Source organism: Hyla sarda, chromosome 6 (assembly GCF_029499605.1).
Source record: "Hyla sarda isolate aHylSar1 chromosome 6, aHylSar1.hap1, whole genome shotgun sequence".
NCBI lineage: Eukaryota > Metazoa > Chordata > Amphibia > Anura > Hylidae > Hyla > Hyla sarda.
In genome coordinates, this window is record NC_079194.1 from 272,903,475 (window position 1) to 272,921,022 (window position 17,548).

The 17,548-nt window shown below is 41.6% G+C and overlaps 1 protein-coding gene across 3 annotated transcripts; it reads left to right on the forward strand.

The window, feature by feature from the left end:
* Window positions 1-5: 5 nt before the first annotated feature.
* Window positions 6-14,580, forward strand: EIF1AD (eukaryotic translation initiation factor 1A domain containing). Of its 3 annotated transcripts, none has more exons than XM_056527332.1 (7): window positions 6-143; window positions 441-609; window positions 8,171-8,279; window positions 10,091-10,199; window positions 11,430-11,483; window positions 12,293-12,423; window positions 14,069-14,580. In XM_056527332.1, exons 2-7 carry the CDS (start codon window positions 523-525, stop codon window positions 14,239-14,241), a joined length of 663 nt encoding a protein of 220 aa, XP_056383307.1. In that variant the 5' UTR covers window positions 6-143; window positions 441-522; the 3' UTR covers window positions 14,242-14,580. The 3 variants fall into 3 exon arrangements, with proteins under 3 accessions (XP_056383307.1, XP_056383309.1, XP_056383308.1); XM_056527333.1 differs by lacking the exon at window positions 6-143 and adding an exon at window positions 152-357; XM_056527334.1 differs by lacking the exon at window positions 12,293-12,423.
* The last annotated feature ends 2,968 nt before the right edge of the window (window positions 14,581-17,548 follow it).

Here is a 17,548-nt window from a genome sequence, read left to right on the forward strand (position 1 = left end):
GGGGCTGAATTGTATCAGTAGAACGCCCCCCCACTTCCGGGTCCGGAGCAATGGTAACGCCCTCTCGTGACGTAACCGGAAGTGTCCTTGCAGCCATGTTTGTACTCCAACAGCGCACTACCAATGTACCCCGGAAGTGGCAGGTAACGAAGTCCATGCTTATAGAACCATGTGGGATGTTTAGTGGTAACGTGTCATTGGGGTCTGTCCACATTGGGGATGTCTCACCGGGTGTCAGTGATCTAGTTTATGATCCACATAAAGAATGTTCCAGCTGTACCTTTCCTAAAGGCTCTAATCCTACTGCTTTCAGGGAATGCTGGGAGTTGTAGTTTGACAAAAAAGATGCACATCAGGGTAATGTTCCCCAATGTTGTGATGGCTTTATTCTTATTGGTCAATTTTGTATGATGCAGGATATCCCTCTTGTATGTTTTTAGGTCGTCTCCTGTACCATGTATTAGGAACGGAGAAGAAAAACTGTGAACCCGCAGAGTAACGTCACTTCTGACTCTGGGGACAATGTCAAAGACCACTAAGAGGAAACATGTGGTGAAAGAGGTTCTGCTGGATTATGTCCAACCCACCGCGAACCAGCGCATAGTGAAAGTGAGTGACAACCATCCGCAGGACTTATTGCAGTGTTTACCAACCAGGGTGCCTTCGGCTGTTGCAAAACTACAACTCCCAGCATGCCCGGACAGCCTTTGGCTGTCCGGGCATGCTGGGAGTTGTAGTTTTGCAAAAGCCAGAGGCACCCTGGTTAGGAAACACTGACTTATCGGTTCATAAGCCATTTTATTATAAGTCGTTGTGAAGTAAGGGGCTGTAAGACCTAAAATGTAGGTTCACATTCCGTATATAACAGATACAGTTAAAGGGGTTATCCAGGAAAAAACTTTTTTATTTATTTATATATATCAACTGGCTCCAGAAAGTTAAACAGATTTGTAAATGACTTCTATAAAAAAAAAAAATCTTAATCATTTCAGTACTTATGAGCTGCTGAAGTTGAGTTGTTCTTTTCTGTCTAAGTGCTCTCTGATGACACGTGTCTTGGGAACCGACAAGTTTAGAAGCAAATCCTCTTCTACTCTGAGCAGTTCCAGAGACAAGCAGAGATGTCAGCAGAGAGCACTGTTGCCAGACAGAAAACAACACCAACTCAACTTCAGCAGCTGATAATTATTGAAAGGATTAAGGATTAATAGACGTAATTTACAAATCTGTTTAACTTTCTGGAGCCAGTTGATATAGATATATAAAAAGCTTTTTCCTGGAACACCCCTTTAACTTAGATGAGTTATCTAGAAATCGAAAAAACAGAGATAATTTCTTTCAACAAACGTTCCCTGTCTGTGTCCAGGTTGGGTGTGGTATTACAACTTAGCTCCATTTACTTCAATGGAACTGAGATGCAGAACAACACCCAACCGGAGACAGACAGGGAGCAGTTTTTTAAGAAATTGGCTCGGTTTTTCGATTCCTGGATAACCCCTTAAGGAAAATAAAATTTTTACGTTTTCGTTTTTTCCTCCTCTCCTTCTAAAAATCATAACTCTTGTATTTTCATCCACAGACTAGTATGAGGGCTTGTTTTTTGCATGACCAGTTGTCCTTTTTGTAATGTAAATGTATGGCCCAACCCAAAAAAATACTATTTGTGTGGGGGAATTGAAAAGAAAACCGCAATTAAACACATTTTGGAAGGTTTTGTTTTCACGCTGTACAATTTATGGTAAAAATGAAGTGTGTTCTTTATTCTGTGGGTCAATACGATTAAAATGATACCCGTGGTTACATACTTTTCTATTATTGTTCCGCTTCCAACTATGTTTGTTCATTTTTTTTTTCCCCAAAAATGTTTAACTTTTTTTTTTTTTTTTTTTTTATACTTTTATTTATACACTTTAATAGTCCCTATTAGGGATCGACCGATATCGTTTTTTTAGGGCCGATAATCGGTGGAGGTTAGGGCCGATAGCCGATAACTTATCGGCTATTTGTCCCCCCTCGACGCCGCTGCAGATCATTGATTTAAAGCGGGCGCTGTCCAGGGCAGGAGAACATCCCCATAGCAAACATATGCTGCTATGGACAGCAGAGAGCACTGTGGTCGTGACAGAAGAGAAATAAAAAAAAAGAAAAGCATTTCCTCTGTAGTATAAAGTCCCTAAAAAGTACTTGAAGGATTAAGATTTTATTTTTTTTTTTTTTTTTTTTATAGAAGTAATTTACAAATCAGTTTTCCACGGGAGTACCCCTTTAAGAGGATATACTGATTGGGGGCAGTGTATATATTCTTTACTACTTTTAACAGCATTTTTGCTCCCCATGAAAGTGGGGGTGATAATTGGAGCACAGATAGTGGTTGACCTCTAATTCTGTAATAGTAACACACATCACTTGCACTGATGAATTTTTTTTAGCTAACTTTAACTTATAAAAACTTAGTATTAAGCACTTTCCATACTGGTGAAAAATCCCCAGAGCAAACATATGCTGTTCTGGACAGTTCCTAAAATGGACAGAGATGTCAGCAGAGAGCACTGTGGTCGTGATGTCAGCAGACAGCTCTGTGTTTCAAAAAGAAAAGAATTTCCTCTGTAGTATTCAGCAGCTAATAAGTACAGGAAGGATTAAGATTTTTTAATAGAAGTAATTTACAAATCTGTTTAACTTTCTGGCACCAGTAGATTAAAAAAAAAAAAAAAAAAAAAAAATTTTGTTTTTAACCGGATTACCCCTTTAACTCCTTAAGGACTCAGCCCATTTTGGCCTTAAGGACTCAGACAATTTAATTTTTACGTTTTCATTTTTTCCTCCTCGCCTTCTAAAAATCATAACTCTTTTATATTTTCATCCACAGACTAGTATGAGGGCTTGTTTTTTGCGCGACCAGTTGTCCTTTGTAATGACATCACTCATTATATCATAAAATGTATGGCACAACCAAAAAACACTATTTTTGTGGGGAAATTAAAACAAAAAACGCAATTTTGCTAATTTTGGAAGGTTTCGTTTTCACGCCGTACAATTTATGGTAAAAATGACGTGTGTTCTTTATTCTGAGGGTCAATACGATTAAAATGATACCCATTATTATATACTTTTATATTATTGTTGCGCTTAAAAAAATCACAAACTTTTTAACCAAATTAGTATGTTTATAATCCCTTTATTTTGATGACCTCTAACTTTTATATTTTTCCGTATAAGCGGCGGTATGGGGACTCATTTTTTGCGCCATGATCTGTACTTTTTTTTTATACCACATTTGCATATAAAAAACTTTTAATACATTTTTTATAAAAATTTTTTTTAATAAAATGTATTAAAGTAGGAATTTTGGACTTTTATTTTTTGTTTTTCGTTCACGCCGTTCACCGTACGGGATCATTAACATTTTATTTTAATAGTTCGGATATTTACGCACGCGGCGATACCAAATATGTCTATAAAAAAATGTTTTTTACGCTTTTTGGGGGTAAAATAGGAAAAAACGGACGTTTTACTTTTTTATTGGGGATGGGGATTTTTCTTTGTTTTTTAATTTTACATTTTTTTACATTTTTTTTTTTACACTTGAATAGTCCCCATAGGGGACTATTCATAGCAATACCATGATTGCTAATACTGATCTGTTCTATGTATAGGACATAGAACAGATCAGTATTATCGGTCATCTTCTGCTCTGGTCTGCTCGATCACAGACCAGAGCAGGAGACGCTGGGAGCCGGACGGAGGGAGGTGAGGGGACCTCCGTGCGGCGTTATGAATGATCGGATCCCCGCAGCAGCGCTGCGGGCGATCCGATCGTTCATTTAAATCGCGCACTGCCGCAGATGCCGGGATCTGTATTGATCCCGGCACCTGAGGGGTTAATGGCGGACGCCCGCGAGATCGCGGGCGTCGGCCATTGCCGGCGGGTCCCTGGCTGCGATCAGCAGCCGGGATCAGCCGCGCATGAAACGAGCATCGCTCCGATGCCCGCGGTTATGCACAGGACGTAAATGTACGTCCTGGTGCGTTAAGTACCACCTCACCAGGACGTACATTTACGTCCTGCGTCCTTAAGGGGTTAAGTTCACATTACCATGACATCAAGTTACACGTAAAAACGGAGAAAAACACACCTGAAACTCCACTTCATGTAAACTAGTGAATCATAATCCATCCTGGTCCCACCTGTAGATGTATTAAGAAAGAAAGAACATGAACCTGCAGAGTAATGTCACTATGTCTGATGTCCCTTTGTCTGATCCAGCAGACCCCCTCTATGCATGATCCCCCCCCAGTAGCAGGCTACTACTCCGGCACTGAAGGCAGGCCACAATCCCTACAGGCCTCTTGCACTCACTGGAAATGGGACGAAATATCCCACCCAAGGCCTCTATGGTATGTGGCCTGCTTTCAGTCCCAGAGTTGCAGCCTGCTAGAGGGGGATAGCGATAGGTACACTTTTATGTAGCACGTGAGTGTCATAGTGGCGTGGCCTAGGGTCCTATGTGCCCTAGGGCCTCAATGCCTCTGTGCTGTAATTCCCTGCTTAATCGCTCATTTGCCAAGACCTGTTCAAAGCCTGCACACTCACCTTAGCCTTTACATTGCAGCCCATGCGTACAAACCTCACTCGCTCACTGTAGCGATGCAGCAGTGCAAATGAAATGCGAGTGTGCAGGCTTTGAATAGTGCTTGGCGTTTTTAGGAGAGTCTTGTCTTCTCTCATCCAAGAGGGAAATTACAGCACAGAGGCTTTAAAGGGGTACCCTGCTGCTCAGCATTTGGAACAAACTGTTCTGAACGCTGGAGCCGGCGCCGGGAGCTCTTGACATCATAGCCCCGCCCCCTCAATGCAAGTCTAGAGGAAAGGCGTGACAGTCTTCACACCCCTTCCCATAGACTATCATTAAGGGGGCGGGGTGTGATGTCATGAGGGGCGGGGCTGTGACATCACGAGCTCCCGGTGCCGGCTCCAGCGTTCGGAATAGTTTGTTCCAAACGCTGAGCAGCGGAGTACCCCTTTAAGGCCCTGCTGCACAACAGACCATAGGCCACGCCTCTTTGACTTTTACACTGTGTATAAGAGCTATTTTACAAGAAATAATGAAATGGGCGCACTATACAAAGGGATGCACCTTTTATTGCACCTTATCACTATTGGGGGTTCATAATAGTTTTATGTTTCTTCATTGCAGATTCCATGTAAATAATGAGACAAAAGAAACCCTGCATGCAGTATTTTCTTGTTCCAGATAGGGGGAGACTTATCCTAATCTATTCTCCGCAGTAGTTTACACATTTACAGAGTTTTGGTCTAGCGTGCGACAAAATTATCAAAAGTCGCACACTGTTTCATACATTTTGTGCACAAACTTCCTGTCACCTATTTAGATTGTATTACCGCCTGGGTCGATATGGTCTGAGGTTTCGGCTTAGTTTGTGTCGATGCGATTTTTTGGGGTCTTTTCAGGAAAAGTCACAGTTGATAAATTAATGATGACTGCATTTTGTGCTCTATTATAGACCACTATTCTTGTTGGGAAGAAAAAACCTCAAAAGTCGCATAAAAGTCTCACCTAAACTGACTGAAACTTTCTGAGAGACAAATTTAGACCATCTCAAACGGTGTAAACAGTTTGATAAATCTCCCTCATAAGACGTCTTTTAAAAAAATCTCTTACCATAATTAACCCCTTAACACACAGGATGTAAATGTATGTCCTGGTACTTAATGCACCAGGACACACATTTACATCCTTTACATTATGCGAGCATCGAAGCAGGGCTTGCATTATGCACAGCAGGTTCTGCCGGTAATGGCGGACATGAACGATTGCGCTGATGTCCGCCTTTAACCCCATAGATGCCATGATCAATACAGATCACTGAATCTGCGGCAATTCGGGCATTTGAATGGATGATCGGATTGCCCACGGCCACGGGGATCCGATCATCCAACATAACAGCCAGAGGTCCCCCTGCACCTGCTCTGGCTGTCATTCCAGGGTCTTCTCTTCTGGTCTGACATCAAGCAGACCTGAGAAGAAGATTGGCGATAATACTGATCAGTGCTATGCCTATGCAAAGCACTGTTCAGTATCTGCAATCTTGTCCAAAATTGCTGCTTTTTTGTCACATCTAATTCCCAAAAATTTATAAAAAGTGACTAAAAGGTTACATATACACAAAAGCTACTAATAAAAACTACAGATCACGCACCGTGCAAAAAAATTGTCCTCATGCAGCCCCGTATACAGTACAATGATAGAAAAGCATGTAACCATGGATATTACTTTAATCGTATTGACCCACAGAAGAAAACATGTCATTTTTCAAGTGTACAAAGTGAAAATTAAACCTTGCAAAATTACAAGGTTTGTGGATGGAAATATAAAATAGTTTTTTTGAAGGTGAGGAGGAAAAAGCAAAAATGCAAGTATAAAATTTGCTGTGTCCTTAAAGGGATACTCCGGTGGAAAATATATATTTTTTAATCAATGGTGCCAGAAAGTTGATAAAAGTTTAAACATTACTTCTATTTAACAATCTTAATCCTTCCGGTACTTATCAGCTGCTGTATAATACAGAGGAATTTTTTTTCTTTTTGAATTTCTTTTCTGTCTGAACAGTGCTCTCTGCTGACACCTCTGTTAATGTCAGGAACTGTCCTTTACTCCTTTTAAGGAGTAAAATGGCCTAGAGTGCCCTGATCACCCTCCTTTTAACAGTTTCTTGTCCTCCCATTCCAACATTATGGGGGTTTATAGTTTGTCTGACAATTCAGTTAATTGTCTGATGGGTGTGAACTGATATTCCTGATCTCAGGAACAGGAGGGCATATCCAGAAACTGTAAAAAAGGCAGTAAGATCTCCTTTTGGGAGTTGACCACAGGTCCTTTCAGCCCCTATGGTTATTCAACCTGTCCCATTACCTTGTAGGAGTGAACAGCATTCTGACATTAATCAACCCAAACAAAAGAAAGGGGATGTGCTCAAATACCTATGCTAGGTAATTAAGGTCCTGTGGTGTACACACTAACTATAGAACCGAAAAGAAAATAACCCACTTAAGGATGGACCATTTGTAAAAGAGAATACATTTTATTTATGGAAAGTTCCAATAATACATAAAACCAACACAGCGTGGACAAACATACGTGGGAACTAGGGAGCAGGGGGAGACCAGAAATAAAGAAATAATCCGGGTGCACTGGCCTATGGCATGTAAGAACAAGTAAGTCACAGGGTAATCATATAGATGTATAAACATGAGATATGTACAAAGGCAGAAAGCGCCTCAATGAAAAGGGTAAATATTTATACAGGTCTCATATCAAGAGTACCAACATATAAAAATTGAACTGAAATGCCATAGGAAGTGAAAAACATGCTAACCGGACTAAAGAAAGAACCACATGCAATGATGGTACACAACAGTAAAACCCCCCCCAAACTCCCCAGTTACCCACCAAACCTCCGACGCGTTTCACCCAACGGGGCTTTATCCTGGATAAAGCCCCGTTGGGTGAAACGCGTCGGAGGTTTGGTGGGTAACTGGGGAGTTTGGGGGGGGTTTTACTGTTGTGTACCATCATTGCATGTGGTTCTTTCTTTAGTCCGGTTAGCATGGTTTTCACTTCCTATGGCATTTCAGTTCAATTTTTATATGTTGGTACTCTTGATATGAGACCTGTATAAATATTTACCCTTTTCATTGAGGCGCTTTCTGCCTTTGTACATATCTCATGTTTATACATCTATATGATTACCCTGTGACTTACTTGTTCTTACATGCCATAGGCCAGTGCACCCGGATTATTTCTTTATTTCTGGTCTCCCCCTGCTCCCTAGTTCCCACGTATGTTTGTCCACGCTGTGTTTGTTTTATGTATTATTGGAACTTTCCATAAATAAAATTTATTCTCTTTTACAAATGGTCCATCCTTAAGTGGGTTATTTTCTTTTCGGTTCTATAGCATTCTGACATTGTATCTTTTACACTGTGTGCGATTCCGTAGAAACTACTAAAAAGTCACGGAAGAAGAGAAGCACCAGCATCTAGTAATGTTCCCATCTGGGAATGTCATGTGAAGCCTGGTACTATATATATGCCAGCCATCAAGATGTGTCACATTTAACATGTTCTCTTTACATTTCTTGTTTTCAGATTTTAGGAAGTCCTGGTAATAATTTACATGAGGTCGAGACAGCTGAAGGGGAGAGGTTTTTAGCCAGTATGCCAACAAAATTCAGAAAGAACATCTGGATCAAGAGAGGTAAACATTTCTGTAGAGCAATCTCACACTTGCTGTTACTCTTGCAGTGATATACTGCTAGGCCAGATGCGATTGTATTATATTGGATTTTTACTCACTGATATACTTTTTCATTTATTCTTTCTCCCCCCCCCCCCCCCCCCACAAACACCCCCCCCAACACACACACACAACAATGTTGTCAAACTGTGAGGGAGATAATCAAAACCTGTAGGACCCTATTATTCAGGAAGATTATTGGCCAAACAGGCTGTTATTGCCCTGAGTAATAAGGTCAGTCAGTGATCAGCTGAGAAAGAAGCAAACGCTAAGTCATTGGCTGATCGGGTTGTTTTGACCCATCAAAAATCCTTGCTCAGCTGCACGCTTCCCTTGCTGCTTGATGGTCAATTTTTGTAAATGGATCTGCAGACTAGCGCCAATTTACAAGATGGGGCCATCTAATAGAGCAGTGGTCTTCAACCTGCGGACCTCCAGATGTTGCAAAACTACAACTCCCAGCATGCCCGGACAGCCATTGGCTGTCCGGGCATGTTGGGAGTTGTAGTTTTGCAACATCTGGAGGTCCGCAGGTTGAATCCCACTGTAATAGAGTAACTGTCAAGTTTGAGTTTACACTAACTAAAGGAGTAGTGTAGTAAAAAAAACTTCTCTTCAGTGTAGGGTCACAGATCTGCTACATATTTTACACTGTGGATCCGCCAATGACCCTATAGTGTGCCTTCTGCTGTGCCTGTCTGCTTGTAGCAGCAATCTGTCCCTACAAGCAGACACACAAGGATCTGTGAGCCACTGGGCGCATACGCAGTGTATTCAGACATCGCAGATGCTCTCGGTCTAGCTCAGGGAGCAGGGGTAGCGACCGCGATGTCAGGGACTACAATGCGCATGTGCGCAGTGATTCTCAGGTCCTTCTGTGTCTGCTGACAGATGCAGCAGGAGGCACACAATAGGGTCAGGTCATTTTTGGATGCACAGTGTAAAATACGTATGACCCTACCCTTAAAATCTGTCCAGGAAGTAGGTTAGTAAAAAAATAAAATAAAAAAATTATAAAATAAAATAAAAAAAAAAACACACACACACACACACACAAAAAAAAAAGTCTCCTATCTTCTATGCTTCTGCGCTGCTGCTGGTATAACTCAGATTCGCTCCCCGCTGTCCAACTCTTTTGGGTTAGGGGAGCAAGATGTGACATGCCTGCTCAGCCAGTCAGCAAATGAGACTGGACATTAGATGAGCTGGGGTGTGGTGTCACATCACCAAACCTGAAAGTGCAGGGCAGTGGAGTTCCATGTGGAGTTCCGGCATCAGTGCGGGAGCAGGGAAGGTAAGAGAGTTTGTCCAGATCTTAAAGGGGTATTCCAGGCAAAAACTTTTTTTTTATATATATCAACTGGCTCCGGAAAGTTAAACAGATTTGTAAATTACTTCTATTAAAAAATTGTAATCCTTCCAATAGTTATTTGCTTCTGAAGTTTTCTGTCTAACTGCTCAATGATGATGTCACGTCCCAGGAGCTGTGCATGATGGGAGAATATCCCCATAGGAGCTGGACAGCTTCCGGGACGCGAGTCATCAGAGAGCAGTTAGACAGAAAACAGCAACTCAACTTCAGAAGCTAATAACTATTGGAAGGATTAAGATTTTTTAATAGAAGTAATTTACAAATCTGTTTAACTTTCCGGAGCCAGTTGATATATATATAAAAAAAGTTTTTGCCTGGAATACCCCTTTAAGTCAGATCAGTGGTGGCCATTTACCTTTCAATTCCTTATGTTCTTACACTGAATTTTCTTCCTCTTTAGGTGATTTTGTTATTGTTGATCCTATTGCTGAAGGAGAAAAGGTGAAGGCAGAGATCGCTTTTATCTTATATAAGGACCATCAACGCCTATTGCAGAAAGAAGGCTTGTGGTAAGATGTTTCTTGAGAACTGCATGGACTGTTATTTTCTCATATTTTCTCCACATTTACCTTAATGGGGTAATCCCATTATTCAAATTAATAGCATATCCCTATGATTTAATTCTTAGTTGCTATTGCTGCTTGAGACTTGGTTTCCTTGTAACCAGTATTGCAATTTTTTTTCTTTTTAATGTGTGTGCAGTACCAATACTGCAGCCTTACTGTATTATTTTTATTAGTTTTAAATCAAAAATGTTCTTTTCCACTGATACATATTTTTAACCATACTATCTGTATTCCTTTTTTAATCTGTGATGATGTGCCATTTATTGATGTATGTCTATGGCCAAGATATGAAATAAAAAACCATAGGTGTGTTATTGTAGGTTAAAGGGGTACTCCACTCACCAGCATTCGGAACATTTAGTTCCGAACGATGTGCATGCGCTGCGAGGGTCGGCCACGCCCCATAATGCCGTCACACCACGCCCCCTCAATGCAAGTCTATGGAAGGGGGCATGACGGTCGCCATGCCCCCTTCCGTAGACTTGCATTAAGGGGGCGTGATGTCACGAGGGGGCATGGCCGACCCATGCAGCGCGTGCACAGTGTTTGGAACTAAATGTTCTGAATCCTGGCCAGTGGAGTACGCCTTTAAAGGAGTACTCCGGTGAAAACCTTTTTTCTTTTAAATCAACTGGTGGCAGAAAGTTAAACATATTTGTAAATTACTTCTATTAAAAAATCTTAATCCGTCCTGTACTTATTAGCTGCTGAATACTACAGAGGAAATTTTTCTTTTTGGAATGCTCTCTGATGACATCACGACCACAGTTCTCTCTGCTGACGTTATTATAATAATAATAATGCTTTATTTATTGTTGTCCTTAGTAGGATTTGAACCCAAGTCCCCAGCACTGCAAGGCAGCAGTGCTAACCACTGAGCCACCATGCTGCCCTTAGCATACATCTGCTATGCATGGTTGCTAAAATGGACAGAGATGTCAGCAGAGAGCACTGTGTTTGTGATGTCATCTGTGTTCCAAAAAGAAAGGCATTTCCTCTGTAGCATTCAGCAACTAATAAGTACCGGAAGGATTAAGATTTTTTTAATAGAAGTAATTTACAAATATGTTTAACTTTCTGCCTCCAGTTGATTTAAAAGAAAAAAGGTTTTCACCGGAGTACCCCTTTAACAACTAAGTCTAACAACTGAGCATTTTCTTTATTATCATCAAGGCCATCAGCTTTCAATAAAGAAGATACAGAAAGCCCTGCTAAGGAAAAAGAGAGGTACGAATTGTTTCATTAGTTTCAAATTTTTTTTTGTTATATATTTTAGTGTGTATATTATAAAGAGGCAACAAAAAATATCTATAAATAAACACTTAAAGGTTTGGCCAAAAGTGGGCCTGACCCCTAGTACCTCTACAATCGGCAGAATGAAGGGGCCATCATGGTCTTTGGAGTGCTACAGCCCATTACCCAGGTCAGAGCTTCCCAAACAGGGTGCCTCCAGCTGTTGCAAGACTACTACTTGCAGCATGCTCGGGGTTGTAGTTTTGTAACAGCTGGAGACACCCTATTTGAGCAACACTGGACTAGGTCATACACGCAGCTGTACCTGGTACTGTGGCCCAGTCATATGAAGTCCTTAGTGACACTATTTTCCCTTCTTACCTTGCGGCATGATTTTGTAGCTGTGATTTCATACCATAGTGACCAGAGGTGCAGTAAGAAATGTCCTTTCAATTGTTTTTTGTTTTTGTTGCTGCTTTAAATGTAAAACAATTGCTACCTGATATGTCAAGTACTTGTAGGTCCACCCAACCACCGTTAAAGGGATTGTCGTGAGGAAAACTTATATTTAGAAATGCCGAGGTTGGCAGCAAAACAGTAAAAAAAAAAAACATGTACTCACCTGCCACCAATTACCCCCACCCACCCTGACAGTAGTTTTGACTGTGCCAGTCCCATGGCTCAGAATTAAATTTTCTCCCGAAACAATTGCACATTACCAGAATTCACAATCTGAGGGATTTTTCTTTGGGATCATTCTGATGGTGGTAGATAACTATCCTTTTGTGTCCCTTTCTAAACAGGTGTTTACATCTGAGACATTTATGGCATATTCACAGGACCCACAACTATGTAGAGATAGAGGATCCCTGGCCTGCTTGCCATAATCAATGGTGTTTGAAAGCCGAAAATACCAGAGCAGGCTATTTTACAGGTTTTGCTTAATTCCTTTTGACTTTAACCCCTTAAAGGGGTTCTCCACTGCCCTACCTTCCGGAGCTCCGCTCGCAGTTTATTACTCCGAACGCTTTGTGCGGGCTTCCGTGTTCGAGGCCGCCCCCTCGTGACGTCATGCCCGCCCCCTCAACGAAAGTCTATGGGAAGGGGGCGTGACTGCTATCACGCCCCCTTCCCATAGACTTTCGTTGAGGGGGCGGGCGAGCGTGACGTCACGAGGGGGCGGCCTCGAACACGGAAGCCCGTACACAGCGTTCGGAGTAATAAACTTCCGGACGCTGCGAGCGGAGCTCCGGAAGGCAGGGCAGTGGAGAACCCCTTTTAAGGACTCCAGGGTTGTTCCGTTTTTGCACTACTGTTTTTTTTTTTTTTTTCCCTCCTCACCACCTAAAAGTCATAACTTTCAGCTTTCCACCTACAGACCTATGAGAGCTTGTTTTATGCGCTACTAATTAGACTTTGTAATGATATCAGTCATTTTACCACAAAATCTACGGCGAAACCCCCCAAAAAAATTATTTGTTGGACAAAATTGAAGAAAAATTTTTTTTTGTAATTTTTAGCGACTTCCGTTTTTACGGAGTGAACTTTTCGGTAAAAATGACGCCTTATATTTATTCTGTAGGTCCATACAGTTAACGAATTTATGTAGGTTTTATTTTACTTTCCCACTTTAAAAAAATTATAAGTACATGCACCAGAATTTGTATGCTTAAAGTTGTCATCTTCTGACCCCCTATAACTTTTTTGTCATTTTTTTGCGCTGTGGTCTTTAGTTTTTATCGGTACTATTTTTTTTTTTTTATGGGACTTTTTGATCACTTTTTATACCTTTTTTTTTTTTTTTTATTTATTTATTTTAAATTTTTTTTCAGGGTATACAAAAATACACAATTTTGGACTTTTGAATTTTTTTTACGTGTTTGCCATTAATTGTGCGGTTTAATTAACATTATATTTTTATAGTTCGGACATGTACGCACGCAGCGATACCACATGTTTATTTTTATTATGTTAACATATTTTTTGAAAGGGGTTAATTCACATTTATTAGCTTTTTTTAATTTTTTTTTTTTACACACCTTTTTTTTTTTTAGTTCCCATAGGGGAATATTGCATGCAATCATTTGATTGCATACACTGTCCAATGCTATGCCATAGCATAGCATTGATCAGTGTTATCTGTGCTCGATTGCTCCAGCCTGCAAAGCCTGGCTGGAGCATTGAGGAGGAGATCGGATGGCAAGGAGGCAGGTAAGGGCCCTTTCGCCATCCTCTAAGCTGATCGGGACACCGCGGTTTCACCGCTGTGGTCCCGATCAGCTCCACTGAGCTGCCAGGAATGCTTTTTTGTTAAAATTTTATTTAACTTTTATCGTGGCGTCTAATGGATTAATGCCTGGCATCACCGCGATCAGTGATGTCAGTTATTAGCCACTGGTCCCGGTCATCGATAGCAGCCGGGACCACCCCGCTATGACGCGAGGTCAGCTCGTCATCGCCTACGTCCTTAAAATGTTAAAGGGAAACAAAGAGCCAGTCCACCTGCACTGGGATGGACACCTAACAGTGACGTATTGAGTTAAATAATGTTTTCTTTTTTGCCAATTTTTATATTTTAGCAAGAAAGAAGCAGAATCACAGAATTCCAAAGATGATAAGTCTGGGACTGACGACGACGACGACACAGAAGATGACAGTGACCTGTTTGTCAACACTAACCGTGTCTACTATGAAGACAGTGAAGAGGAATCTGAAAGTGAAGACAAAAGTGAGGATGAGGAAGAAACAGTGAAGATCTTGGATTAATATAATGTACTCTTGTTTGACAGGAGACATGATGGATCCAGCATCAGTATCATTTGTTTCCTCTTTACAGCTGCGACCCATTTATTTACCAAGTCACCTGTGGAGCTGAGGGTCACATCTTGTTTTATTCTCATGTTGTCTATTTTTCTCCATTTTGGACAATTCTTTATGCATTCCTATTATTGCTGAGGAACAAAAAGCCACCCCCATTGGTACTGTACCAGCTGCTTATGAATCTCAACTGGAGACTAAAGGTTATAAAGAAAAAGCTAAAAATTTCAGTTATGTGATTAAAAATTTTTTTATATCACCTTAAACCATATTAGATGTTGCCATAGAGCTTTCTTTACTTACACAAACACGTGTTTATCTGCCACTAGATACAGATGTTGAGTTGTTGTAGCAAAAGTGGTCAACTATTTTGTTTGTTGGATAAAGAAGAAATATTTCTGATCACGTGCCTAATGCAACTGCATTCACAACTAAGGCTGGGTTCACACTACGTTTTCTCCCATACGGGAGCGCATACGGCAGGGGGGAGCTAAAACCTTGCGCTCCCGTATGTCACCGTATGCGCTCCCGTATGTCATTAATTTCAATGAGCCGGCCGGAGTGAAACGTTCGGTCCGGTGGGCTCATTTTTGCGCCGTATGCGCTTTTACAACCGGACCTTAAACTGTGGTCAACCACGGTTTTAGGTCCGGTTGTAAAAGCGCATACGGCGCAAAAATGAGCCGACCGGACCGAACGTTTCACTCCGGTCGGCTCATTGAAATGAATGACATACGGGAGCGCATACGGTGACATACGGGAGCGCGAGGTTTTAGCTCCCCCCTGCCGTGTGCGCTCCCGTATGGGAGAAAACGTAGTGTGAACCCAGCCTAATAATGGGATGTAACTTGCAGAGTGCAGAGCTGTATGTTATACAAAACGAGTTAGAATTTTTAGGGTCACTAATCTATGGATAAAATGCATAGCAATAGCATGACCTTTAAAATGAAAACACTTTTTTCCCTCCTAATGTGTGTGTGGGTTTATATATATATATATATATATATATATATATATATATATATATATATATATATAAAATATATACCGTATATATAATTTTTTATTTATTTTTTTAAATCCCATTTTCATGCACACTGCTATACTTAAAGGAGAACTCCAGAATAGAAAAATTGGCCTCCGTATTGCCGGCAGTAAAAAAAAAAAAGAAAAAAAAAAAAAAAAGATACATACCTTCCTTCGCTCCCCCGGTGCCTCTGGTAGCCCACTCTGGTCTCCACCAGGATCGTCTTCCTGGTGGTCGGCGAGTCATACTGCACCGGCTGCAGCGGAGTCCCGATTCGACCGGCGATAGGCTGAGCGGCAATGTGACATTTTCGGCCCCGGCAGCAGGTGCCAGGGCCAAAAACGTCACACTGCCCAGCCTATCACCAGCCTAAAGTCACGCTGCTCAGCCTATCACCGGCCGAGTCGGGACTCTGCTGCGGCCGGTGATTGGCTGAGTGCAGCATGACTCGCCCACCACCGGTAACCAGGAAAAGGACCACGGCTGGTCCGGGGGAGCGAAGGAAAGTATCTATCTATAAAAAGTTCTCCTTTAAGTTGTGCTTCATGGAAAGAATTCTACTGGTGGAATGGATGTCTACCCAAAGAATAAACATGTTCATTGTTATGGAGAAATTCTGCTGGACTTCATTGCCATCTGAATGTCCGCAGTGTGAACGGGCCATAACTGCTCACAGATGACCAACTATCTCCCTCACAAGTGCCCTGGACCTGAGGGTGCTATAAAAAAAAATGCTATAGTATCCCAATAAAAAATAGAGCTACAACAATCTCCCCCAAAAATTGCCAAATTTTATTATACATAATAGAAAAAGATTGAAACATGAGGTATAACTCACAAAGACACACCAATAAAAACTTTTAGTGGGGTACAGAACATATGTAAATGCAAGTGCCAGTAATATAATATTGCACATAGACCATAGAAATATTTGTTAGGAACCTCGGACCAAATGTTATCTCTAGGGGAAACAATCTCCCATCTAATAGTGCCTTGCCCGAAGTTTAAACTGCAGTGTGTGCATACATAATGCACACCGCACCGATGTTGGTAGTATTAAGTCATGTGCACTCACCCATAACGAAACAGGAAGGAACGAAACAGTGGCTGTAGGGGTTGGTGGCGTACAGACGTCTTAACATTATGGGTGAGTGCACATGACTTAATGCACACCGCACCGATGTTGGTAGTATTATGTATGCACACACTGCAGTTTAAACTTCGGGCAAGGCACTATTAGATGGGAGATTGTTTCCCCTAGAGATAACATTTGGTCCGAGGTTCATAACAAATTGCACTATGTGCAATATTATATTACTGGCACTTGCATTTACATATGTTCTGTACTCCACTAAAAGTTTTTATTGGTGTGTCTTTGTGAGCTATCCCTCAAGTTTTAATCTCTTTCTATTATGTATAATAAAATTTGGCAATTTTTTGGAGATTGTTGTAGCTCTATTTTTTATTTATCTTTTATATAGAGAGAGAGAGAGAGAGAGAGAGAGAGAGAGATATAGAGATAGATAGATAGATAGATAGATAGATATATATAGAGCCCTCCCAGTGATAGGAGGTTATCCTTATGCCTAGACCCGCCATGATGCGGCTATATAGCAATTATTGCACTAATGGTCTAGTGGGACTCAAGTTTATATAAAAAAAAAATACTAGCAAAATGCTGATGTAACTGAGCAATGATATGCAAAATAATTGTTCATTTTTAGCAGTCTAATGAAAGTCCCCAATGGAGACTTAAAGGGGTAGTCCAGTGGTGAAAAACTTATCCCCTATCCTAAGGATAGGGGATAAGTTTGAGATCGCGGGGGGTCCGACCGCTGGGGCCCCCTGCGATCTCTCTGTACGGGGGCCAGGCTCTCCGGCCAGATAGCGGGTGTCGACCCCCGCACGAAGCGGCGGCCAACACGCCCCCTCAATACAACTCTATGGCTCTGCCATAGAGTTGTATTGAGGGGGCGTGTCGGCCGCCGCCTCGTGCGGAGGTTGACACGCCCCCTTCCCGCGGGCTGTCGGGGCTCCGTACAGGAGATCGCAGGGGGCCCCAGCGGTCGGACCCCCCGCGATCTGCAACTTATCCCCTATCCTTAGGATAAGGGGATAAGTTGCTCACCACTGAGTCACCACTGGACTACTCCTTTAAAGGGGTTCTCCAGTGCTTAAGCATCTTATCATATCATATAAGATGCCTGATCGCGGG